The sequence below is a fragment of the Giraffa tippelskirchi genome, chromosome 2 (genome assembly GCF_054371585.1).
Source record: "Giraffa tippelskirchi isolate mGirTip1 chromosome 2, T2T-mGirTip1v1.2.pri, whole genome shotgun sequence".
Lineage (NCBI taxonomy): Eukaryota > Metazoa > Chordata > Mammalia > Artiodactyla > Giraffidae > Giraffa > Giraffa tippelskirchi.
Window position 1 is genome coordinate 35,692,346 of NC_137276.1, and position 27,616 is coordinate 35,719,961.

Sequence of the window (27,616 nt, forward strand, 5' to 3'; positions counted from 1 at the left end):
AATTATAATAAAGGTATAAAGAAACATAACAAAGTATCTTTGTTTATCATTTCCATCAAAGGCTCAGAAATGTAGTTATTCAATAAAATTGTTATAAGCTTCAGCAAGAAGACACACTGCCACCAAAAAGGTTTCAATGCAACTATGTAGATTACCACTCATCCTTAGTAGAATTTCGAAGTATGAAGCAGGTGAATTACTGTTAGATCATTAAGCGAGCTCACATTTTCCTAGACAAGAGAGATAGACACATTTTTTTCCAGATTTTTTACACTCTTATGGCTACTCCCTAGGGGGTTTCAAGTTCACAAAAGATATTGTTTAATTGTCTGAAAAAACCATAAAAACTGCAGTGGTGGCTATAATGAACCAGCCCTAACTCTGCAGACCCCATGTATATCTCTATCAAAGTCCCTTTATTGCAATGCAATATATCTCACATTTTCCATCTGAAGCATTAGAGTGAACACATAACCTAGGAAAGAGCCTAAAACTGTTGCTACAACTATAAACTTGCTTTGAAGTCTCCTGTTTTATCTCTACAATTCATGTAAATTTCACATCTACCTTATATTATTTCCATATTGTTTTCACATAAAAATTATACTTTCTCAAAAATAACTAACTACAACACCAGGAAAATTCATTGTTTACCCTGTGACTTCTTATATCCTCTCATACCCCTCTTAATCTAAGGAGGAAGTTAAGCAATTATACAGTAATGGCTTATTTGTCTTTATTCACATTAGACTGTAGGATCCTTCAGAGCTGGGACTACATCATTTTCAACTTTATATTTCTAATATCTACCATAATGTCTGACACAGAAAAGTATGTATGAGTGAATAATTAGATAGAAGGATGGATGGAGGGAAGGAGGTGGTTCTGGATGTGGCTATTAAGAACACAATGTTTACACGAACTCAGATTTCCTGTTCAGCCTTGAGAGCAAAGACAGTAGCAGCAAAAAAACTCTTAACTTCTACTTCCCTTTATTTCCCTATTTCAAACAGCTCATTAGGGTTGAATAAGCTGAATTTACTCTTCCTCATTCCGTGAGAACGTGATTTTTTTAGGCTTACTACTTACAGTTCAAGGACAAAGCAAATTCAAATTTAAGAGGCTGTGTTCATGACTATTTCAGTGTATATGATGGTGGCAAAGAGCTATTATTAAGCATTATTATAAGGAACTAAGTTTCCAACCCTAAAATCTAACACAATAAGTAGATATTTTATTTACTCAAAGTTAATGTGCATATATCCCTGGTCCATCAGAAATTAAGATGAGGAGAACTTCAGTGACCATAAAAAAAAGAAACTTTATTCTTACAAGTCAGCAAATAATTTTTCTTTAGCTAATACAATATGCTAACAGATTATATAACTTGTAGTCTAAGCTAAATTTACATTATGTGAGTATTATACAAAGCACCTTATTCTATCTCCCTGGATATGGAGGTTCAGGTTCCTTCCTTACAAAAAAAAGTTAAAAAATAGGACACTGAGATGGATTTAGCTCACTATATTAAGAAAAAGAAGTCATATACCTGTTTCCTTTTTTTGAACAGGGCATATCCAGGTAAAGAAAATACTGGCTAGTTTATTCAGAATTTATTTGAAATGTCCCAGTAATATATGAGTCCTAACAGAGACCAGAAAACTCAGAAACCTAATAAGTCAGCCTTCCCAAAACATAGGACGAAAGGCAAGACTGAAAAAGGGAGAATATCTGGCACTTCTGTATGTTATCTTATTAGCAAAATGAAACTGCGAGCAAAGACCAACTGCTTAAGTGACAAAAAGAGAACAATGGAAAACTAGAGGTTTAAAAAAGTAGGCGAATTAGGAAAATGAAAGAAAATGGAATCAAAAGACACTCTCCATGGGAAAGTATTCTGGGGGGGAAAAGGAGGGGTTGGGGAGGGACAAAGGGCAAACTAGGCTGAAAGGGAATGGAAAGGTAGAGGTCATTCTAGGAGACTGATGTGACAGATCATCAAATAGGGGCCTTATAATAAGGAAAAAGATGAAAATTCAGGGAATAAAGTAGATAGGAAAGAAAACCATGGGCACTGGGGGAACAATCACCAAGTAATCTATAATTCCTATAACGAATAATGATCAAATACTATTAAATTACAATTTCACCAAGCTGAATGTTACATTACAGATGTTTAACTCACCTGGAAGGCATAACTGTAATTTTTCTACTACAGTTGTAATATTCCTCTGCTGAATTCTACATCGAATAATATCTTCTGTTTGGACTATCACCTTAAAGAGAAGAAACACCCGTATTTAAAATGAACAGTTAAATTACATCTACATATTGAATACACAAAAAAATAAATCATTTTCTCACCTCCTTTCCAGCATCTTGAAATCTTCGGTTGGTATCAGTAACTTGCACCTTAAAAATAATTTCACCTTAGTTAGACAAATATGCATAAAACTGCCCTGATGTAACTGCTCACCCTTGTAATCAGATCATGCTTCATGAGAAACTTAGAACAAAGAAATGCAAATTCAAATTAACTCTACAGCTTGAACTTGAACTTTTGATTGAAAAGGGCTTTTGTTAACTTCAATTACTTATGACAGTTCTTTTTAACAGATTCTGTGGCAAACTTCTCAAATTTAATCTAGATTTTTGAACTTTACTTGCTTCTCTAAGTCTGTCAAACAATTCAAATCACTGACCCAATTGACCACTGGTCCCTTTTTGATAACTTCAATGAGGTCTATGTGCCATTCATTGTCTGTAGGAAATGGTGATTGCATTTTATGGTAATTAAACATTCATACTTTGCTGAATGCAAACACTGGGTGGTTGATTAACATCAAACACGGAAATCTCAATCCACAGCAACATTTTAATGCTGCAGGTGCAGGCAAAGCTCAACCTCAAATTTTCCCACATATTAAGTGACTCATTAGGTCATCATAGTAAGGAAGCACATTCTGGTTTATTAAAAATCTCATTAATTTCTGAACAAAGATGCTCAGTGACCTCATTGATGCCGTATTTGGTCTCTTGTTATCTGAATATCCTTTATATAATGGTTTTCTAATCATAACCTTTGGTGAACCAGGGTCGTTCTGTCTGCTAAGCTCTCCAAATGTAAAGAAAGATAAATAGGACAATTTTTGTAACTAAATATTTTATATTCTGACAGAACAAATCCAGGTCTTATTTCACAAATAATGTTTTAGCTGTGTGGCAGAAAATGTAGACCAACTTTCTTTAAGAAAATTACACATTGCTATTAAGCGAAGAAAAAAAAAGTTTCACTATTATTAAATAATTCTGAAAACAATCACTTATGATAAGTTTTTACAAGTTTTCAGAAAATAGTTTTTTATCAAAAAATTGTACTAATTGTCACTTGAGAACTCTAAAACTCCAAATGAGGTCTTTCACTGTGCGAATTTTTTTAGTTCATTTCTTGCAAGGAAAGAAATCCTGTTAAGTCAATGTATTATCAAAAAAGAGAGAGAGAGATAACTCCTACCATCAGCATGACAACTGTATTAATAAAGCATTCCCAAATATGTACACTAATCCACTTCTTAAAAACAGTACATTTAATAATAATTTATAAATATGCACTATAAATATGTAAGTGATTTGAGAGCAAAGGTAAATAGAATTTTAACATATTTCTTACCTTAAGTTTCTCTGCATCAGTCCTTACTTTGAGGAGTTCTGTTATAGCATCTACAAAACCCTGATGATGAAAATTACACATCTTTTCAATTTCCTTGTCATGATTACGGATACAAGCATCTAACTTTTCCATAAACTTCTTGTGTGCATTTGGTTGGTCATCATACACAGACCTGTATAGACACAAAAAGAAAGCTATCATTAACTTCCCAGTTCACCAAAATTTCTTCTTTATTAAGCTCAATCTCTACAAGAGCTGATATTTTAAAATAAAATCTCTGAACAAACAAACTAGGTTGTTAGTAGAAACAGTTTGGGTGAAAAATACTTAATTCCTTTCGAACATGTTAGTATTTAAAGAGCCACAAGTCCTCTAGATATATCACTAAGTATCTGGAATTAAAGGTCTGAGACTTAAGAGATGAGCCTTCAACACAGTAGTGCTCAAAAAAGAATCACTAACTGAATGATTAAGGAATGAATAAACAAACTTCTGATTTCTATAGCATTTATTATGTGTCAGGACATATTCTGAGTGCTTTATGTATTAACTCTTTAATCCTCACAACAAGCCTATAACACAGGTACTGTTATTACCCTCACTAACTTACAGGTAAGTTACAGATTAGGTAAACTGTCATAAATTCCACAACTAGCAAGTGACAGCTAGTTGCTAGTTGTGGAATGAACATGAATATGGGATCTGAATCCTGGTAATGTGGCTCCAGAGTTCATAGTCTTTTTTTTCTATTTTTTGGCCATGCCTCATGACTTGTGGACTTCCCTGATAGCTCAGTTGGTAAAGAATCTGCCTGCAGTGCAGGAGACCTCTGTTTGATTCCTGGGTCGGGAAGATCCCCTGGAGAAGGGATAGGCTACCCACTCCAGTATCGCTGGGCTTTCGTTGTGGCTCAGCTGGTAAAATATCCGCCCGCAATGCAGGAGACCTGGGTTCAATCCCTGGGTTGGAAAGATACCCTGGAGAAGGGAAAGGCTACCCACTCCAGTATTCTAACCTGGAGAATTCCGTGGACTATCCATGGAGTCGCAAAAAGTCAGCTACGACTGAGTGACTTTCACATGACTTGTAGGATCTTAGCTCTCCAACCAGGGATCGAACTGGTGTCCCCTGCCATGGAAGTATGGTGGACCACTGGACCACCAGGAAAATCTCCGGAGTCCATACTCTTAAGTACAAGGCCATATTGCAGTCACCACAATGTTCTCTAAACACTGTGTTTACACTCCTACTGTATCTCAGGTCCTGCAGTCTCTACACCAAGGGACTTCCCCATCCACTATGCAGAAAAGGATTAACCTTGCCCAAAGAAACATTTGCGTCTTGCTCCCAACTCCGGGGCAGTTTAGCCTTCAGAATGTCCTGCCTAATAGATCCCTCTGTTTACTTGGGCAATGCAAAATGGTCTAAGTGCTGGGAAAGATCGAAGGCAAAAGGAGAAGGAGGTGGCAGACGATGAGATGATTAGATAGTTTCACCAACCAATGGACATGAATTTGACCAAACTACAGGAGACAGTGGAGGACAGAGGAGGCTGGCATGCTACAGTCCATGGGGTTGCAAAGAGTCGGAAATGGTTTAGCAATTGAACAACAACAATATGACTTACAATGTGATTTACAGTTAATGGGGGCAAGGGGCCACATGTAATCAGTTCTGGAGGGGCTGAAGACTAAGGTCAGCAACTCAAGCAGTCGGCCGCATCTATGGAATCAACCCCTAGGAAAATCCTGGACACCATGGCTTGGGAGAGCTTCTCTGGTTAATACTACTCCATATGTGTTACCATGCATCATCACTGGGGGAAATAAGTGCTGTCCACATGACTCCCGGAGGAAAAGACAACTGGAAGCTCCCCACTGGAACTCTCCTAGACCCCACGTTACCTGCCTTTGCTTGTTGTTAATTTTAATCTATATTCTTTTGTGAAGGAAATAGTAACCATGAGTGTAACAGCTTTGCTAAATTCTGTGAGTCCTCCTAGAAAATTAATGAACATGAAAGCAATCTTGGGGACCTTCCAAAAATGTGCCCCCCCATCCATTGCCCATTGCTGAGATTCAGTTCAAGTCCTATTTCCTCCAGCAGGTCTTTTGCAATTATTTCCATGCCAAGTAAAGAACTGAGATAGAACTAGGCTCTGATCTTGGATATCTTCTCTTTTCTACCTACACCAGTCTAAATCTCTTCTAGGCTTGGAGCTTTAAATTCTATAAACACGGAAAGTGAAAGTGAAAGTTGCTCAGTCCTGTCTCACTCTTTGTGACCCCATGGACTATACAGTCCATGGAATTCTCTAGCCCAAGAATACTGGAGTGGGTAGCCTACCCCTTCTCCAGGGGATCTTCCTGACCCAGGAATCGAACTGGGGTCTCCTGCACTTCAGGCGGATTCTTTACCAACTGAGCTCTCAAGGAAGTCCAAACACTATATAAACACTGACACCTCCCAAGTTTGTATTTCTGGTCCTGACCTCTCCTTTGACCTTCATACTCATGCATCTCTCCAACTGGATGTATGATAAGCATCTCAAGTATGGCCAAAATGAATTCTTATCTTCTTTCCCAAACCCTGGTCCTCCCATGGCCTTCCCTCATCTTAGTAAACTCTATTCTTCTAGTTGTTGAGGCAAAAAACCTTGAAATCACTCTTGACTATTCTTTCTCTCGCCTCCCCACTAAAACAATCCAACCACATCTCACTGCTTCCCCACTGGTATCACCCTGGACTAAGCCATCAATGTGTGTTCCCTAGATTATTCCGGACGGCTTCCTAGCTGGTCTCCTTGATTCCACCCTTATTTCCCTTCAGTCTGTACTCAACAAAGTAGACAAAATAACCCCACTAAAAATAAAGTCAAACCCCATATCTTTCTTCTGCGCTTACAACAGCCTATAAAGCCCTATGTAATCCTGCCCCATGTTATCACAGTGACCTCATCTTCTAATACTTATTCCATGCCAGCAGCACTGGCCTCCTTGTGGTTCCTGAAACGTACCAAGCACACTCCTGTCCTATGCTTTGCACATGTTGTTTCCTCTTCTGATCACATTTCTCACACATGGCTGCCTCCCTCACCTCCGTTAGGTTTTCTGGTCTCCTTGATGAAGCCCTTTCTGGCCACAATATCCACATTATAAACACACACACACACACACACACACACACACACACACACTATTCCCTTTCCTGCTTTATTTTTTTTTCTAAAATAAAGGAATTCACTTTGTAACAGCATCACTCTTACCACTATTTAATATACTCTCTACTTCACACTTCTATTTTTCATTTTTGCTCACTGGAATGTAAGCTGCAGGAAGGCAGACGGTTTTTGTCTGTTTTGTTCCCTGCTGTACAACCAGCCCTAGAATAGAGTCCCTAATGTAGCAGATACTGAATAAAGAACTGATAGACAGATGGATGAATGGATTGATGGAATTAAAAACATCACTTAGTAGCTATTCAACCTCAGATAAGCCACACAAATTCTCTAAATCCAAATTCTCTCAAAAATAAAACAGGGATTAAAAAAGTATCTACATCAGAGAGTTATAAAGATTAAATTAGCAAACATATGAAAAATTCTTAGCACAATAACTGACACATAGCAAGTACTCAAAATACACTGGCTACTATCACAGAAAGCACATAAGAGTCAAACAAATCCTTGTTAAATAAGTGAACCATCTGCCGAATAATTAAGTATGGATAGCAAATATCAAATACCTAACACTCAATTATCCATGCTGTAGGGGCTGACTACCAGTAACACCTGGCAATTGTGTAGGGACTTTTGTAATTTTTACATCTAATGTTTCATTTGTTTCTTACACCATACCACAGAAAATATCATTGCCTCCTTTTCACAAATGAGGAAGTAGGCCCAGAAATACTAAATGACTTGCTCAATGTCACTCCCATCTCATGCTTTTCCTACAATTAATACACATAGCTAACAAGAACTCTTAATTAAACAACATTATCCCAAAGAAAAATTCACATTAGCTGACCTGCGTGCATGCTAAGTTGCTTCAGTATTGTCCAACTCTTTGCAACCCTATGGACTGTAGCTCACCAGGCTCCTCTGTCCATGGAATTCTCCAGGCAAGAATACTGGAGGGGGCTGCTGTGCCCCAAATCAGAACCCAAGTCGCTTACATCTCCTCCACTGGCAGGTGGGTTCTTTATCACTAGGGCCACCTGAGAAGCCCCTAACTGACCTTGTTATGCTATAAACAAATTTTTATTTCTTAATTGTGAACATGTGTTACATTTCTTTAAGCAATATATATATACGCTTTTCTAAGATTATTTTTTACGTATTTTAATAGAAGCTTGATATTTATCTGACTCAAAATATCAGATAATAAACAGAAAATACAGAAAAAACTGGTTCTTTTTTTTCCCCCTATTACTGCTGTAGCATTGTAGCAAAAAACTAGCAAGAGACATTTCAGGACTGCCCTGCTACAATGTCCCTCCAAAGGAAAGTTTGACTCCTTTTGTGAGTGCAAAGGTGATACTGTTATCTCTTTTTAAAAATGACATTAATATATAAACAGAAGGAAGAGAAACAATAGTTATTTCCCAGAAGTCTATTTTATTTTAGAAAGTTCTTTAAATGTACCCTTTAGTGTATCTTTCCAATTTAATCTCTAGAGTTTTAAAAACAAAACTACTCTCATTTTACAGTAATTCAGGACACTACCTGTGCATTTATTATAGCATCTATTTATATATATACACACATACACACGTAAATGGGTATATATGCTGATAATATGATATTTATATACATATATATGGATATATATGGGTATACTGAAGCCGAAGCTCCAATACTTTGGCCACCTGACGGGAAGAGCCGACTCATTAGAAAAGACCCTGATGTTGGGAGGAGAAGGGGTCAACAGAGGACAAGATGGCTGGTTGGCATCACCGACTCAATGGACATGAGTTTGAGCAAGCTCCGGGAGTGAAGGACAGAGAAGCCTTGAGTGCTGCAGTCCATGGGGTCACAAAGAGTTGGACAGGACTGAGTGACTGAACAACAACAATGGGTATAATACATGTATTATAGCATATATATTAATATATTTAATAGCACTATAATTATTATAGCAGGTGAACACTATTTTTCCTATTGATGTTATTAGAATGTAGAAAAACAGTATCAGGACATATGTAATACCTATCCACCATTAACAGAAAACCAAAGCCTGAAATGGGTGCACTATTCACATTCCATGCCTTCTGCTATTAAAACAGAACTGTAAGTCCCAACTGGCAACCCACTCCAGTATTCTTGCCTGGAGAATCCCAGGGATGGCGGAGCCTGGTGGGCTGCCGTCTATGGGATCGCACAGAGTCAGACACGACTGAAGCAACTTAGCAGCAGCAGCAGTAAGTCCCAATACAGGAAATAAAAAAAACATTAAAGAATTAGTATTGTGAATGAGAAGAGTAGGTCTCGATCTGCCTACTGATAAGTCTTAATCTTTCCTATCCTTGGCAACTATCTACCATTCCACTCCTGAGTACAAACTGGACCCCAAGCTGATACAACCACTTGTCAACCACAATCTATATCAAGATCATTCTGAGCAGAGTACACAGAAATGGGACGTCAAGATAAAGAAATGTTCTAAATCACAGAAATACATTACATTTAAAGAAAGTATTGAAGGATCAAGCAAGTGCCAGAATGCAAACTTCATCAAAAGTTAGACTATTCTCAGGTCCTGAAAAGAACTCTAGAAAGTTCATAGTTCTGTCTTTCTCAATTTAATAACTGCAGCATAAATCTAAAAGCCAAACACAAGTACTCACAAAGGCATTAATCAATACATGTAGTTGATTTAACTCTCTATCCGCTGTGATGAAAAGTAAAGTAAGAAATAACTACTCTGAAAGTAAAAAAGTGAAAGTGAAGTCACTCAGTCGTGTCCAACTCTTTGCAACCCCATGGACTGTAGCCTACCAGGCTCCTCCATCTATGGGGTTTTCCAGGCAAGAGTACTGGAGTGGGTTGCCATTTCCTTCTCTAGGGGATCTTCCCAACCCAGGGATTAAACCCAGGTCTCCTGCATTGTAGGCAGATGCTTTACCATCTGAGCCACCAAGGAATTACTCTAAATATGTGCTAATAAAGCCAATAACAAATAGCTCAGTGAATAGAGACAGGAAGGGAGAAAGGGTGGATATGTATAAGAACACTGGAAAAAGGAAGAAAAGAAAAGCAATTTTTACTTCAAGAATTTTCACACAGCAAGAATTACCAGTCTTTTCTCTGAAAGAATCTATGCTTAATTACAGATAATCTGCAAAGAAGATGTGGGAGACAGATATGGAGAGAAGCAGCAGCAATTCCCCCCAGAGACTTAGTGGACTAAAGAGGAGTCATATTCCGCTGCTTCTGGCTTAAGGTGGTAAGGATTGCCAAAAAAAAAAAAACAGTAACACACCAGCATGTACTCACTATTAGGTGATTTACATGTACTATCTCATTAGTGTTCACTACAGCTTAATGATGCTGTAGATACTGTCAGCATGCCAATTTACAAATGTAGTTTGGGAAGATTAAGATTTTAAGTCCAAAATCACAGGGTAGTGGGACCAAGATTTAACCCTATGTCTACCTGGCTCCAAAGCCAGTGCTCTTAACCATTGTTTTAGATAGCCTCTCCAATCAGAAATGGTGATAAGCACCATGAGAATGCAGAAAAGTTAGCAGCATAGCAACTAACCAGATCACCTTTGAAGATCAACAATTGAGAATGACTCAGTAGGGAATCCCTGATGTGCACTGTTGCACCCATCAGGTAAAATCATCCGATGAACAGAAAAAGGGGATGAGAAGTGAGGCATAGCTAATTGTTAGGCAGTATTAAATTACAAACGCAAGAAAATAAGGAAGAACAAAGTATGAAGAGAAAACTGAGGGCCCAGTACTTGGCTGACCTCAGCTGAAGGGACTCTGAAAAATATATTTTTCTTTTTCCTTTTTATGTCTTTGAATGATAGTTATCATTCTTTGAAATTTTCAACTTGCAGGGCAAGAAGGAAATAGCATTCAGCACTATTTATTCTCTGAATCCTAAACTGGTTAAGCAGTTGTATCCATCTAATTAGTGTGCTAGATATACTGCTGTTCTAAATTTTCAAGCAGCATACAATGTTAATAAAAATAAGCTTTTCTTCTTTCAAAATGTCCCCAGGATTGTATAATGTCTCTTGGCAAACTTCCTATAATCAAGTAACTATAATCAAGTTCCTATAAATAAATACAGATATGACAAAACCAGAAAGAGTGAACATTAGAAAGTCAGCAAATTTTCCACTACCCTCATCCACTACGGTTGCAACTTAGTGCTCCATATATAGATAATGACTTCAGTATAAGAGTCCTGTCATCACTTCCAAAAGCTTAGCACAATAAAATCTAACTTCTGACAAATTGTAATGCTGCTGCTACTGCTGCTGCTAAGTCGCTTCAGTCATGTCCGATTCTGTGCGATCCCATAGACGGCAGCCCATCAGGCTCCGCCGTCCCTGGGATTCTCCAGGCAGGAACACTGGAGTGGGTTGCCATTTCCTTCTCCAATGCATGAAAGTGAAAAGTGAAAGTGAAGTCGCTCAGTCGTGTATGATTCTTAGCGACTCCATGGACTGCAGCCTACTAGGCTCCTCTGTCCATAGGATTTTCCAGGCAAGAGTACTGGAGTGGGCTGCCATTGCCTTCTCCAATGTAATGCTAATCAGACAAAAATGCAGATGCAAAATCAATTTAAAAGAGATGACTTCAAAACTTTGTGAAGAAAAACAAAGACAGACTACGCTACACTGTGATTTTATTTACATATTTTAGCTAGCAACTAGGAATGCATAAAAGCATTCCTATATATGTCTTTTTAAAATGTATATGTTTTAAAAACGCAGCTAAAAAACAATTTTTTGGTACACACTTTCCATCTTCATTATATCTAACCTATACCAAAGTGTGGAAGTATGAGTTATCTCTTAGTATTTGATTATCCAATTTATCAAACTTATAGAATTTAAACAAGTAAATAAATGATACTTCTGAAATGCCTTCTTGAATTGTATGTATAGGGCTCCACCTAGTGGTAATAAAATAAATATAAGAAAACATGTCATTTAAATGTTAAAACTACTTCTTTGAAAATTAGTATCTGTACCATCAAATCAAATGTCCTAACAGAGGCATTCAAGCTACTTTGATTTTTTGGACAGATGTTACATTCTGTTAATATTATCAATTCACTAGTCATATTCCGATTTTTTTAGGAAAACATCTTTCTGAAGAAAAACAACATTCACAAGCTACTGTGTGAAAAAGAACTCTTCTTATTACTAGTAACATTAGGAATTTTTTGTCAAAAAGCATAAAAAAATACCCTTATACTGTTCTCAGTATCTTTTTCTTTCATTGTATCTTCACTGAAAAAAGATCCTATCATACTAACTGTAAAGGAAATCTATTTGTTTCCTGAGAAATGATTTTCTAAATTTTCTAGTAATAAAAAAATGCTTTTGCATCCTTTTGACCATTCTATATTTTTCCAGGCAACAGGCATTTTTCCATTCTCGCACCAGTGTTTCAAATGGCATATCAAGCTTAATTTCTAAAATATGAGTCAATTTTGTATTTCTAGTAATTAGTATTCAAGATTTGGTATTTCATATTAATGAGATTATTTATGACACTTTTTCAGCAATTTCATATTATACTGAATGTTTTTCATGTTCTAAGTACCAATCAAACTTATTAGTACTGAAATTTTGGTTACTATTAATAACTATAAAATATACTTTTCTAATGTTAAACATATTTATGACAATTAACCACCTTATGATTATCAGCTTTGGACAAATTAAGCATTCCTAAAAACGCTGCTATGAAGACAATGGTAAACATAATACAGAAAAACTGACCAGAAATTTTCAAAAGCTATTAAAACCATCCTATCCAATTCCTATCCAAAACAAGTTACTTGCTATCAATCTCAAAAACAGTTTTAAAAACAGGTTTTTGGTATATCAGCAGATTTGGTAAATTCAGCAATTGGTCATGCAACACACCAATCATCTGGCAATTAATTTCAGGCCAAGACTTGAAAATATTTCTTTTATAGAAGCACATGATGAATTACTAAAGTTCTTTCAGAATGGGGTATATGTAAGATCCAAGTATAAAAGGGCAGTTACACACCAGTGAGACTTGACTTTGTCTCATCAGCAGTTCTCTGTGCCCACTGTATGGATCCTGGAAACTAGGAGAAGATACACTGAAGTACTCTTACCCTAAGGGCATGGTTTTGGTATTCCTAGGCTATGTAAATTGGAAAAGTAATCTTATTTTTCAGTGGAGCAGTCTCTTCAATGCCAGTTTATAACCCACTTGAAAAACCTGCAGCCAGAGTCAGAAATGGGGACTTGAAACACTGCAACTCTCTTCAACAGCCTTTAGAAACATCTAAGGTAGCCAAAATTCCAGTAATATCCATATAAGAAACAATGAGCTAAAATATTCCACGATAGCAAGTGAGTTATCATTGAGGAGAAAAGCGTCTTTTACATAAACTCATGTGATCTGGAATTCTTTTTTTCAAAAAAACAATAAATAGCAAAGACACCATGTCCTTATCTTAAATACAAAAAAGGATTGCTTAAAGTACCACTCTGCTGCTACTGCTAAGTCGCTTCAGTCGTGTCCGACTCTGTGCGGCCCCACAGACGGCAGCCTACCAGGCTCCTCTGTCCCTGGGATTCTCCAGGCAAGAATACTGGAGTGGGCTGCCATTGCTTTCTCCGAAAGTACCACTCTATCTTGGGGTAAAATAAAATTTATACTACAGGTACTTAGCAATTTAGAACAGCAAGAAAGAAAATAGTCAACATAAAGTACCATGTTAAATGTTAAGCACTCAACAATTTTCCAGCCATTTCATCAAATATATCTGACATGAATAACAACTTTCCCATAACTTTCCCCGGTTCTTTGTATTCCAGGTGGAATTAAGAAGTGAAACAGCTAAAAAAACATTAACAGCAGGATAAAGATAAAGGAGAATTCTAACAATATTCATCAAACACCAACCATGTACAATAGAAACTGAAAACTAAGTGCAGAAAACAGTCATTGCACAGGTAACATTCATACAGAAGACAGGTGCTCCCTAAATCATTAAAATTTATCTGCACTGAGCCTAACTCTTCAAGGAGGCAGGAAAAGAAATGTAGTTTTATAACATGGTTCCAAAATTCTCTAACACATCTTCCATTGAGAGGCAGGGTCTATATCCCCTTCCTTTGAATTTGGACAGGCTTATGATAACTTCAACCAATGGAACATAACTCAGGTAATAATATGTGACTCCAGAAGCTAGAAAGAAGCCATGCAACTGTCACATACACTCTGGGGAAAACTATCCATCATGTAAGAAATCTAACAATCCTAAAAATGACATGCTGAAGGGGCCACATGTGGGCACTCCCAAATGATAGCCACACCAACCTCCAGCAGTATGAGTGAGCCACCATGTCTAGTCTGTCTAGTCCAGTTGGGCCTCAGCTGATTTTGGCCCAACCAGCAACCAATATCTGACTGCAGCCACATGAAAGACCCCAAGACACAACTGTAGAGGAATCTGTCTTCAATCTTTTACAAAAGTTTTCAAGTACAAGAACAATTTGTTTGGACATCTGTATAAAGTATCTAAAACAGAATTAAATCTAAATATTTTCTAGAACAATTCCTTTTTTAACTATTTCTTTTTTCCTTTTGGCACTAATCCTTTTTGGCACTGTCCTTAACTTCTTTTTCCAAACCAGGATGCTCCTCCCTACAATATGCCTCAATCTTAAACTTCCTTCAAAATTCACCTCAAGCTAGTTTCTCTGGGATACTTTCATGAATACTGAATAATAACTGCCCCATGACCTATTGCTTCCCTGGTGGCTCAGACAGTAAAGTGTCTGCCTGCAATGCAGGAGACCTGGGTTCAATCCCTGGGTTGGGAAGATCCCCTGGAGAAGGAAAACGCAACCCACTCCAGTACTCTTGCATGGAAAATCCCATGGACAGAGGAGCCTGGTAGGTTACGGTCCACTGGGTCGCAATGAGTCAGACACGACAGAGCGACTTCACTTTCCATGACCTAGAATCTTCCCAGCGCTATTTTATACAGTCTATAATACACTTTTATTTGTTTGTATAACATAACAAATTTATTCTCCAATAACTTATTGCATGTTTTATTTTCTAAATTCCTTGAGAACTGAAGGTGTCTTCCACTTCTATACTCAGTTCACAAGTGCTGTGAGGATGCAAAGAACTGCATCTTAATAAACAGAAAAGGTTCACTAGAGGGCACTCTTCACCAAAAAGTAATCTCTAGAAATCCAATATATTTCTTTTCACTGTTGCATCAAAATATGGTGTGAATCTCACATTCAACTTAATTAACAACTAAGTACTATGAAATCAAAATAAAAATAATATTTCCTCCTTTTCTGAATCTACTTTACCCTGTTATCTACTGCTTTAATATAATGGTTAAAAACAGAAGAACAATAACAGACAAACGAATAGAGAGGCAAGAAATAAACCCACACACCTACAGTCAATTAATCTATGATAAAGGAGGCAAGAATATACAATGGATAAAAACCAGTCTCTTTAGCAAATAGTGTTGGGAAAGCAGGACAGCCACATGTAAATCAATTAAATTAGAACAAACACTCCCTCACATCATATATAAAAATAAACTCAAAATGGTTTAAAGACCTAACTGTAAGACACAATACCATAAATCTCCTCGAAGAAAACTTAAGGGAAATATTCTCACATTTAAAACATAGCAGTATTTTCTTGGATCAGCCTTTCAAGGCAAAAGGAATAAAAGTAAATATAAAAAAATGGAATCTAATCAAACTTAAAAGCTTCTGCACAGCAAAGGAAACCATCAGCAAAATGAAAAGACAAACTATGAAATGGGAGAAAATATTTGCAAATGATGCAATCGACAAGGGGCTAATATCCAAAATATACAACTCAATATATAAAAAAAAAACAATCAAAAAATGGGCAAAAGACCTAAATAGGTATTTCTCCAAAGAAGAAATACAGATGGCCAATAGGCACATGAAAAAATGTTCAACACTGCTAACTATTAGAGAAATGCAAATCAAAACCACAATGAAGTATCACCAGTCAGAATGTCTGTCATCAAAACGTCTACAAACAGTAAGTGCTGGTGAGGGTGTGGAAAAAAGGGAACCCTCTTACACTGTTGGTGGGAATGTAAATTGGGAGCAACCACTATGGAGAACATTATGGAGATTGCTTAAAGAACGAAAATAGAGCTACCACGTGATCTAGCAATCCCACTCCTGGGCATACAGCCAGAAAAGACAGAAAACTCTAATTCAAAAGATACACACACCTCAATGTTCACAGAAGCATTATTTACAATATCCAAAACATGGGAACAACCCACGTGCCCATCAACAGACCACTGGTTTAGGAAGATGTTGTGTATATTATATATACAATGAAATATTAGTCATAAGAATGAAATATTGCCATTTCCAGCAACATGGATGGACCTAGAGGTTATCATACTAAGTGAAGACAGAGAAAGACAAATAGTATATATCACTTATATGTGGAATCTATAAAAAATACAAATGAATCTATATACCAAACAAATAAAGTCTTAGACATAGAAAACAAACTTAAGGTTACTAAAAGGGAAAAAGAAGGGGGAGAATGATAAATTAGGAGTATGGAATTGAAGATACAAACTATTATATATAAAACAGACAAGAAACAAGAATTTACTGTATAACACGGAGAACTATATTCAATATCTGATAATAACATATAATGGAAAATAATGTGAAAAAATATATATATATATAACTAATCACTTTATTATATACCTGAAACTTAACACAATATTGGAAATCAATTATACTTGAATTTTAAAACTGTTTAATTTTAAAAATAACAGAACAGAATCATAACCACCATAAAAATTTTCTGGCAACTCCAAGTTCCTGTGAGGAAGTATGGACAATCTAGCGTAAGATGAACTTTTATAGACTACATGGTGCCTGATATATCATAGGCACTAGGTTATTAAAAGGACACACAGAAATTAAAGGTCACCTTAAAGTCACTGTTTGTATTTGTAATAAATATGTAAGAATTTATATATTATACTGAAAACTGATGGGAAATTAGCACTGATTCGTAAGTTAAGATCTAAAAAAACTAAGTATCAGTCAAATATAAATGAAAATTTATTTCACTTATCTTCTCCACCAGATTTGGAAAAATCCACAAATAGACAATTTTTATGACTTTTTTCATGCTCAGTTCAGTTTAGTTCAGTCACTCAATCGTGTCCGACTTCGCGACCCCATGATTTGCAGCACACCAGGCCTCCCTGTACATTACCAACTCCCAGAGTTTACCCAAACCCATGTCCATCGAGTTGGTGATGCCATCCAACCATCTCATCCTCTGTCGTCCCCTTCTCCTCATGACCCCAATCCTTCCCAGCATTAGGGTTTTTTCCAATGAGTCAACACTTCACATGAGGTGGCCAAAGTATTGGAGTTTCAGCTTCAACATCAGTCCTTCCAATGAACACCCAGGACTGATATCCTTTAGGATGGACTGGTTGGATCTTCTTGCAGTCCAAGGGACTCTCAAGAGTCTTCTCCAACACCACAGTTCAAAAGTAGCAATTCTTCGGCGCTCAGCTCTCTTCACAGTCCAACTCTCACATCCACACGACTACTGGAAAAACCATAGCCTTGACTAGACAGACCTTTGTTGACAAGTAATGTCTCTGCTTTTTAATATGCTATCTAGGTTGGTCATAACCTTCCTTCCAAGGAGTAAGCGTCTTTTAATTTCATGGCTGCAATCACCATATGCAGTGATTTTGGAGCCCCCAAAAATAAAGTCTGACACTGTTTCCCCATCTATTTCCCATCAAGTGATGGGACCAGATGCCATGATCTTAGTTTTCTGAACTTTGAGCTTTAAGCCAACTTTTTCACTCTCCTCTTTCACTTTCATCAAGAGGCTCTTTAGTTCTTCTTCACTTTCTGCCATAATGGTGGTGTCATCTGCATATCTGAGGTTATTGATATTTCTCCCGGCAATCTTGATTTCAGCTTGTGCTTCTTCCAGCCCAGCGTTTCTCATGATGTACTCTGCATATAAGTTAAATAAGCAAGGTGACAATATACAGCCTTGACGTACTCCTTTTCCTATTTGGAACCAGTCTGTTGTTCCATGTCCAGTTCTAACTGTTGCTTCCTGACCTGCATACAGGTTTCTCAAGAGACAGGTCAGATGGTCTGGTATTCCCATCTCTTTCAGGATTTTCCACAGTTTATTGTGATCCACACAGTCAAAGGCTTTGGCATAGTCAATAAAGCAGAAATCGATGTTTTTCTGGTACTCTCTTGCTTTTTCGATGATCCATCAGATGTTGGCAACTTGATCTCTGGTTCCTCTGCCTTTTCTATAACCAGTTTGAACATCTGAAGTTCACGGTTCATGTATTGCTGAAGCCTGGCTTGGAGAATTTTGAGCATTACTTTACTAGCGTGTGAGATGAGTGTAATTGTGCAGTAGTTTGAGCATTCTTCAGCATTGCCTTTCTTTGGGATTGGAATGAAAACTGACCTTTGGAAATACCAAGGAAACATTTCATGCAAAGATGGGCTTGATAAAGGACAGAAATGGTATGGACCTAACAGAAGCAGAAGCTATTAAGAAGAGGTGGCAAGAATACACAGAAGAACTGTACAAAAAAGATCTTCACGACCCAGATAATCATGATGGTGTGATCACTCACCTAGAGCCAGACATCCAGGAATGTGAAGTCAAGTGGGCCTTAGAAAGCATCACTATGAACAAAGCTAGTGGAGGTGATGGAATTCCAGTTGAGCTATTTTTCATGTTAAGTGTCTTATATATGAGGATAATGCGAAAATCACTGAATGAAAAATAATCTAAAACTTCCAACAGATTTGAGTTTTTAAAACTACCTCTGAACTATACAACATAAGCATTTTATGGGAAAAAACACATCAAGTAAAGTTAGTGTTTAAAAAAATAAGTTTTGGAGGTCCTGGAAAAGATGTAAGTATATCCTGAATTAAACAAAAGAACTTTACCAAACTGCAGAAAATATTAAAAATGAAAGTCTGATGCAAATGCATTTCATGTGAACTCTGGAAGAAAGGATTCCAAAATTATGCACTTTTAAAATAAATATATTAATACATATTTAATTTTTATAATGCATTTTTCAAAAGACACTGTGACAAATAAATGTAATTGAGAAATAATGTGGAAGAAAAGAGAAAGATGGTAATCCTGATACAAGGCTGATTTTAACCCCTACTATTTATCCTGACCACAAAGTCCACTTCTGCTGGTAATTTCACAGCTTAGAAGAAAAAATGGAGAGAAGAAGTTGAGAAGAGCAATTCTGTGTCCACTCAAAAGCAGAATATAGATTAACAAAATTAAAAATAAAAATAATCTTCTACATTTGTACTGGTGCTTTGCAATCCACAAAGCAATTTTGCATACATCATTGCATTTGATCCCAAGAACCCTAGGGAAGCAGACAGGGCAACTGGTTTTATCTCTGCCTCACAGATGAAGGAAATGAGGCTCAGAGAAACTAAAGGATTTGCTCAACAGCACGTGCCTACAAAAGGCCAGAGCCAAGTATACAATCCAAGTCTTGAACTCACAAGGAGTGTTAGAGGATATTGCACAAAAAAGTAAAAGGAGCTCACTGCAAAAAAAAAATCACCATTCAGCAGATGAAATTCTTTCTCTTAAATATGTCAGTAACATATTCATTACACATTTCCAGACTTTCTTTCTTATTACTATGGAAATGCCTCTATTAATGAATTCGCTTGAAATTAAGCTCCTTTAAAATGAAGTTGGCAATACTCAAACAACAACACATACACACACTCTCTTCACAAACTACACAAAGAATAGTTGCCTGCGTTCACATCCAGGCATGCAAAAACAGAAAACAAAACAACAAACAAACCATTGTGCATGGATTCTATTAGGCCTGGTCTACCAAACTGAAAAGAGCTAGCCCTTCTACTAAGAAAGGCTAAAAGCAAACCAGATTTATGTTCTTTTTACTACAGGAATGAATGAATGAGGATAGAAATGATGAAAAAGAGAAGTCAGAGAAAGATGGTGTCATGTTTTTTCATCATTCAGAACTGCAAAAGGGCCTGACAAGGGTAAAAAGGTCAGTATCTTTCTTGCATCAAGCAGTTTCCAGTCCTGGAGAGAACAAACCAGAAACTGGTCTTACTAAAGCTACTGGAGGCCTGTATTTTGGAATACAGAGGAATAAGGAACCTGTATCTGACCCAGTACAAGTTTAAGATAGAGGACCCTCCCTCCCTGAGTATAGTTCTGGTCACATTTCTTACTGTTTCCAATCTTAATGTAAACCTTCTTCCCCTTTTTTTAGTTAAAATTGTTTTTATATTGCAGCTTTCATTATTTGATAATCTAAGTCAGAAGGCAAAGGCTCAGAAGCCAAACGGCCTATGTTCTATATCTAGTTCACCACTTACTGAGTACCTAGGGTAAATGACTTAATCTATCTCTAACTCAGTTTCTTCATCTGCAAAATGGGTACCTCATTTGCTTCTTATGAAGATTAAATGAAATAACAGAAACAAGTATTTTAAACAGTGGCATATAGTAAATACGCAAAAATGTTATCTGTTACCTATTATTTGTGTGTATCTGTGTGCTCAGTCATTCAGTTGTGTTTTCCAGGCAAGAATACTGGAACAGGTTGCCATTTCCTATTCTAAGGGATCTTCCTGACCCAGGGATTGAATCTGTGTCCCTTGCATCGCCTTCACTGGCAGGTGGATTCTTTACCACTGAGCCATCTGGGAAGCCCTATTACCTATTATTTAGTACTTGATTATTTTCACTTCCAGGAACAAAGATCCTAAGAAATTATTTTATTTCACAAAAAAATAAGAACCATCTAATGTGCAATAATTAGAAGACAATCAAACAGAGAAAACAGGATGAAACTTCATTATCAAATGTTTAACAAAATTCAACATTTAAAATGTTGAATATCATAACCAATAAATATTCAACAAGTAGCATGTTGTTTCTAATATTAAAAATGACTAGAGTTTTGATTATCCTTAAGCAGTAGGAAAAGAGTGATTTTTTTCTCCTATTCTATATATCCAAGTTTTCTATAATGAAGGTTCTTCTTGTTTTTCATTAATTCAATTCAAAAAGTATTTACTGAGAGTCTATTGTACCCATGGCATTATGCTATATAACAGAGTTGGAACTAATCAGGGATGCACGACAGTAATAGGCCTCATGGACTATTAGGTTAGGCCTACATTTAAAACATTTATTTAAAGTATACAGGGAATTCCTTATGGTCCAGTGGTTAGGGCTCAGTACTTTTGACTAGATGAGCCAGATTCAATCCCTGGTTGGGAACTAAGATCCCTAAAGCTGTGCAACACAGCCATACAAGAAAGAAATAAAATATACATATTAAGACATACAACTAAATAACACTGTGTAGCATTTTAAAAAATCCATGCTATAAGAATTCAGACACAGAAAATATACATATATGTGTGTGTGTATATATATATATATAATTATATACCTCCACATAGAATGCAGTGCTCTGAGATGCCAAGATTTCATAAAAGAAATATGACCTAAGAAGGGAATTCAGTGATAGGTAGGAGATTGAGTAAGTAGAGAAATAAGGAGGAAGGAATTCAATCATGATAGACACAGCCAGGAAAAACACACAGCCTTGTGAAAAAGACAAACGGTTTAACTGATACAAAGGATACCTGTTGAACGTGATGGGACAACATCATGTTATCCTACTCTTAACAGTAGTTATTAATTTTTATCTAGGCAGGGGTCTGGAAGTGGCAAGACTCTTCTATGATTTTAATAGAAGTTACAGATCTTCTCCCTAGAAAAGTGCACAAACAACTGCATATATTCTTTGTCTCTGAAAACTACTGACCACCCACAAGGCTGGATGAGCAGTGCAACCTCTTCTCATCGTCTGCACTGCACCAGAAGTGAACAACCGATCTGAGTTGGTTCAATCAGACACATTCTTTCAGGAATTTTGAAGCAGAATTCAGAAATAGTCAGCTTATGACATACAGAAGCTGTACGTGCTCATCCTCCTCAAGGGCAAAGAGAAGCAGAGAAGGACAGACCTCAGAGAATAAAGAAGACAGAATGAAGCATGGAGAAACAGAAAGAAATATGGTCTACTTCTTTATTCTAGTCTTTTGAGAAGTATTTCTGTGGGATACCCAGTAACTTTGTGTTTTTTTTTCTTAAGTTAATTCATGTTGGTTTGGTACTTAAAACAAAAAATCCTTAACTAAGACATACATGCACGCACACACCTACACACACAACTTCTTACAATTATGAGGAGTTGACAAATCCCCTTATCTGATTAACATATTAGAGCACGTCTTCCCAAATGAATAGGTTACAGGCATACCACAATAACAGTCATCTCAACCCTCATTCTAACTTTCTATTTGTGCCATGATATATAAAATGCTGGGAAGCGTATTTATTTCAAAATAATTCAGAAATAAAGGCACAGTTTAAGTAAACAGATCTTTGAGGAAAAGAAAATGTCAAACAGGCCTCTAGAGTAATAATAAAAAATGATAATAATATAATGCCATCTAGCTTTTATACAACACTTTTAATTTCTTTAAAACATCCACAATATGCATGGCCAAGTAAAGAACTCAGGATAAGTTAAATATCTTAAAATACCACTGTTGGGTATCTAAATCAAGTAGGTATCTTGTAGCTACAGAGTAACAGAACTTCTAGCAACTCCAGGAGTGTATAAACATAGAAATGTATAAGCACAGAATTCAACTTCTTTCACCAAAGAATGCCAAAAAAGATTTCTTGTCCACAAAATATTCACTCTTTTCCCATTAAATATTTTATCTAGTTTGCTACATGCGCTCTTAGAACACTTTAGTAAATAATGTCCAGGTGCTTCCTTTAATTCAGTTGAAAGTATTCTGTCAAACAATATTTTAAATACAGAGTTGACATATCCCAATTTTTTTAAAAAAAGGATACACTCATATCTTAAAGGATCATACAACCAATCAAAGCATTAAGATCAAGCGCAGGCAAAAAATAAAGATGATTTACTCTATATTTTTGATGTTATATTTTACTTGCCTTGTTTTCCTCTATGTGCAATTTCTCGAACTTGCTCTCACTGATAGTATCCTGTTACCATGCATAGGAAAGGGCCTAGAGCGGTCTGTTCGTTAACATTACTTCCTATAACTAGGACTGACATTCTGTAATACTGACATTAACACTCACTGAAATTCTGGTTAACAACACAGCACAACGATGATCGTTAATGGACATCCTCTATGGTGAAATCTGAATTGATAATCAGCAAACACAGATTTGCAATAGACTTCCTCCTTCCTGTTTTTACACTCCTGACCAAGATGTCTCTTCCTGTTGACTTTTGTGCTACTTGGTAAAAAGCTAAAGATGAGAAATGGAAAACACCTGATACATATAAATTAAATTTCTCCTCTAGGGTAACAAATTGAATTGCTAAGTAAACTTTAATTCAAAAAGCTTAAACAATTAAGCAGATTAATGTATGCAGAGGTAGACTATTTCCCTAGAAAAATTTGGAAAATTCAACAAAAATATCAAACTGTCTGCAACAGATCTAAAGTGCAGTTTGCCTAATAACCTAAGATCTCTCATGTATATATGCTACCAAAGTCTTTTACAGCAGTTTTAATCTATAATTAAGGAGAAATTCACTTAAGATTGACTTCTCAGCAAAACAGCCAAAAACAAAACAACAAAAACCACCATTCATCATGGAAAACAAAACAGAAAATAAATTGAGCTTTACACTTATAACCTGTATACTCTATGCTAAAAACTACAGTTCAAGATATAGATATAATATATATTATACCCAGTACATAATACCCAAAACTTTAGCAACAAATGTTCATAAAACAGAAACTCTAAGAGATGTAAGAAGTGAGAGTAACAATAAAATGGGACAGTAACACACCTCTCTGAGTTCAAGAAAGAAAGAAGATATAACCGACTTATTTAATAAAGAGTCTGTATAAAACTGAGAACTCAAATATAAAAAAGAATATGCTTTATTTTTAAGAGTACATGAAACACTCACGAAAACTAACCATATATTAAGCCACAAATAGTAAAACCTCAATGAACTTCAAATAATAGGATTAGTGAAAACAGATTTACCTAACTGTAGTGAAATAAAATTAAAAATTAAAAGCCATTTTTTTTAAAATAAAAAAGACTTCACATCTGGAAATTTTTTAAAAACATACTATTAAAAAAGCTGTTAGATCAAACCGAAAATACAAAAATAAAGCAGAATTTCTTTAAAATAGCAATGAGGAAAAAATATCAGAATATATGAAATACAGCTAGATCAGTCACCAGAGAAAAATTAATAGCATTAAATAATTATCCAAATAAAACAAAATAAATGAATCAAGTACAAAACACAAAAGCTAGAAAAAGAATAAAATAAATCAGAAGATATAAATCATTACATATAAAGGCAGAAAGAAATGAGATAGAAAATAAACTACTGGATTGAATAAATCCTGAGACAGATTTTTAAAAAAAAAAAGTCAACAAAATAGAACAACTACTAACAAACCCAATCAAGGAAAAAAATGAGTGAAATCACAAATACTGTATTCTAAATCAGAACTGACAAGGGGGATAAAACAAGCCATCAAAAACTGAAAGAAATTTTAACAGAGACTACATTACACAACTCTACTCAAATAAATTTGAAGAAATGGATAATTCAAAAGAATACAACTTATTGGCCCTCTAGACAGAAAGTGTAACACAAACCAACTGTAACAGAAAAAAAAGAGAAACAAGTTAAGACACTCATACAAGGAAAAAAAAGAGGCACCAGATCCAGTTGATTTCATCAGGTAATTCTGACAAAGCTTTAAAGATTAAATAATAATCAATGCTAATTACACTATTCAAAAGCACAGAAAAAAGAAAGACAACTTCTAATTTTATTTAACGAGATAAGCACAACATTGATTCAATGATGTGAGGAAAACCACACCAAAAAAACTAGACCATCTCACTTATGAATATCAGTGCAAAAAACAAAAATCTTGAAAAGCATACACAAACAGAATTCAACGGCACACTAAAAGAGCAATTCACTATAACACAAACGTGATTTATTCTATGAAGACAGGACTATCTCAAAAATAGGAAATGCATTAATAAATTCAAGCATATTAATGTTATAATGGTATACAGCATATGAATAAACATGTAGACAATGAACAGGATAAAAAAAATCTGAGACAGACCCACCACATATAAAAATTCTGTAAATGATAACAGCAGCATCTGAAATCAACGTGAAAAAGATATACTTTTTAATAAGAAGTGTTAAGACAGCTAGCTGGTTTGCCATATAAAAAAAAAAAAGACAAAAGTACTTCATACTCCAGAAAAATTCAAAAAGGATCAGAAATGTGAAAGTAAAAAATAAAATCATACAATTACCAAAAGAAAACATGAGTGGATTTCTCTATAACCTAGTAGCATGGAAAACTTTCAAGCAAAAAGGAAAGATTGATGAATTTTATTTTCATAAAAACTTTTGCATGGCAAAAAAAAGACATCAGCGTAGTAAAAGAGAAAATTTTTAAAAATTTCCAACTAGTGGCAAGAATTGCAAAATATTTTGAATAATTTTGAAAATTTTGAAATATTTTGAATAATAGAAAACAATCACTGAATGTTCCATCCAGCACACCCTTCTAGATTATCTGTGGCTTTCACTGTCTTTGAACTATTTTACATTTCTGTAAATTGCTGGAAACTGATAGTGATGCAAGTTACTCTTGCCCATAGAAATGTAACACACTTTTATTAGTGGAATGCAACTGATTATTGCGCTGCAGATACTGACCAATTATATGCCTATTGATAAATCTATTTCAGCATTCTCACAGGGCAATATAATTTTTTTACCATTGCCTTTGAAACAGTTGTAACATATTACTGGTTCCCTCATTATTTAATAAGTTAAATAAAATCTTTGGAATGCATTAATTTACTATCTGTATGACTTCCCTGGTGGCTCAGACAGTAAAGGATCTGCCTACAATGCAGGAGACCCGGGTTCAATTCCTGGATTGGGAAGATCTCCTGGAGAAAGAAATGGCAACCCACTCCAGTATTCTTGCCTGGAAAATCCCCTAGATGGAGGAGCCTGGTAGGCTACAGTCCACAGGGTCGCAAAGAGTTGGACATGACTGAACAATTTCACTTTCTTTCTTTCACTATCTGCATGCGGGGCATAATTTTATCATTTTTTTAAATTATCTTGTAATAGTTTTGGAGGTTTCATCAAAATTCCCAGTGGACTCACCTGCCAGAAACAGGAAACTGCATTGCCAGAGATCTTCACATCTGCTTGAGGTCTTTTTTTTTTTTTTTTGGTTCCACAACCAGGGATCGATTCTGCAGTGAAAGTGCAGAATTCTAACTACTAGGCCACCAGGGAACTCTTCCTTTTTCTTTTTAGATATTTATTTATTTTGGCTGCGCTGGGTCTTGGTTGTGGAACTCAGGCTCTTTCTTGCCCCATGGCATGAGGGATCATTGAACTGGTGTCCCCTGCATTGCAAAGCAGATTCTTAACCACTGGACCTCCAGGGAAGTCCCCCTGCTTTAGTTTTGAAAGGTCTCCTAGGAGGAAAACCCAAGTGGCAACATACATTTAACTTGACTGACTCCCTGTTTCTCTGAGTTTGGTCTCATTTTCCTCTCTACAGACCATGACATCGGGTCCCATCAATTCATGGCAAAGAGAAGAGGAAAAAGTATGAAGTGTTGACAGATATTATTTTCTTGGGCTCCAAATTCACTTTGGACCAAGACTGCAGCCATAAAATTAAAAGACGCTTGCTCCTTGGAAGGAAAGCTATGACAAATCTATGTTTTTGTTTAGTCGCCAAGTCATGTCCAACTCTTCATGTTCCCGTAGACTGTAGTCTGCCGGGCCCCTCTGTCCATGGGATTTCCCAGGCTCAAACCCACATCTCTTGCTTGGCAGGTGGAGTCTTTCCACTGAACCACCAGGGAAAGCCATGACAAACCTAGACAGCATATATTAAAAAGCAGAGACATCACTTTGCCAACAAAGGTAGGTACTACGAGTCAAAGCTGCTATTTTTCCAGTAGTTATGTACAGATACGAGAGTTGGACCATAAAGAAGGCTGAGCGCTAAAGAATTGATGCTTTTGAACTGTGGTGCTGGAGAAGACTCTTGAGAGTCCCTTGGACTACAAGCATATCCAACCAGTCCATCCTAAAGGAAATCAACCCTGAATATTCATTGGAAGGACTGATGCTGAAGCTCCAATACTTTGGCCATCTGATGCAAAGAGCCAACTCATTAGAAAAGACTCCGCTGCTGGGGAAAATTGAAGGCAGGAGAAGAACGGGGATGACAGAGGATGAGATGGTTGGATGATATCACTGACTCAAAGGACATGAGTTTGAGCAACCTCTGGGAGACGGTGAAGGACAGGGAAGCCTGGTGTGCTCCAGTCCACGACTGACCGAATGAACAACAAAAACGTTGAGTGGGAGGATTATGCAAACTATTTTAGGGAACGGGTGGAGATTTCCAGGAGCTGGGCCACTACCCACCTTTTGGTCTTTTGATGGTGCCTTAGAA

The 27,616-nt window shown here is 36.4% G+C and overlaps 1 protein-coding gene across 22 annotated transcripts in view; it reads right to left on the reverse strand.

The window, feature by feature from the left end:
- Positions 1-27,616, reverse strand: part of EXOC6 (exocyst complex component 6) — a 313,607-nt gene that overhangs the window by 131,667 nt on the left and 154,324 nt on the right. For 21 of the 22 annotated variants that reach the window (XM_081554128.1, XM_081554103.1, XM_081554153.1 and 18 more), the window contains 3 exons: positions 3,671-3,842; positions 2,365-2,412; positions 2,186-2,276 (listed from right to left, as the gene is read on the reverse strand). In XM_081554128.1, coding sequence (XP_081410254.1) covers positions 2,186-2,276; positions 2,365-2,412; positions 3,671-3,842 — 311 coding nt within the window. Of the gene's footprint in view, positions 1-2,185; positions 2,277-2,364; positions 2,413-3,670; positions 3,843-23,036; positions 23,264-27,616 lie in introns of those variants that run through there. The other variant, XM_081554200.1, reaches the window with a different exon arrangement.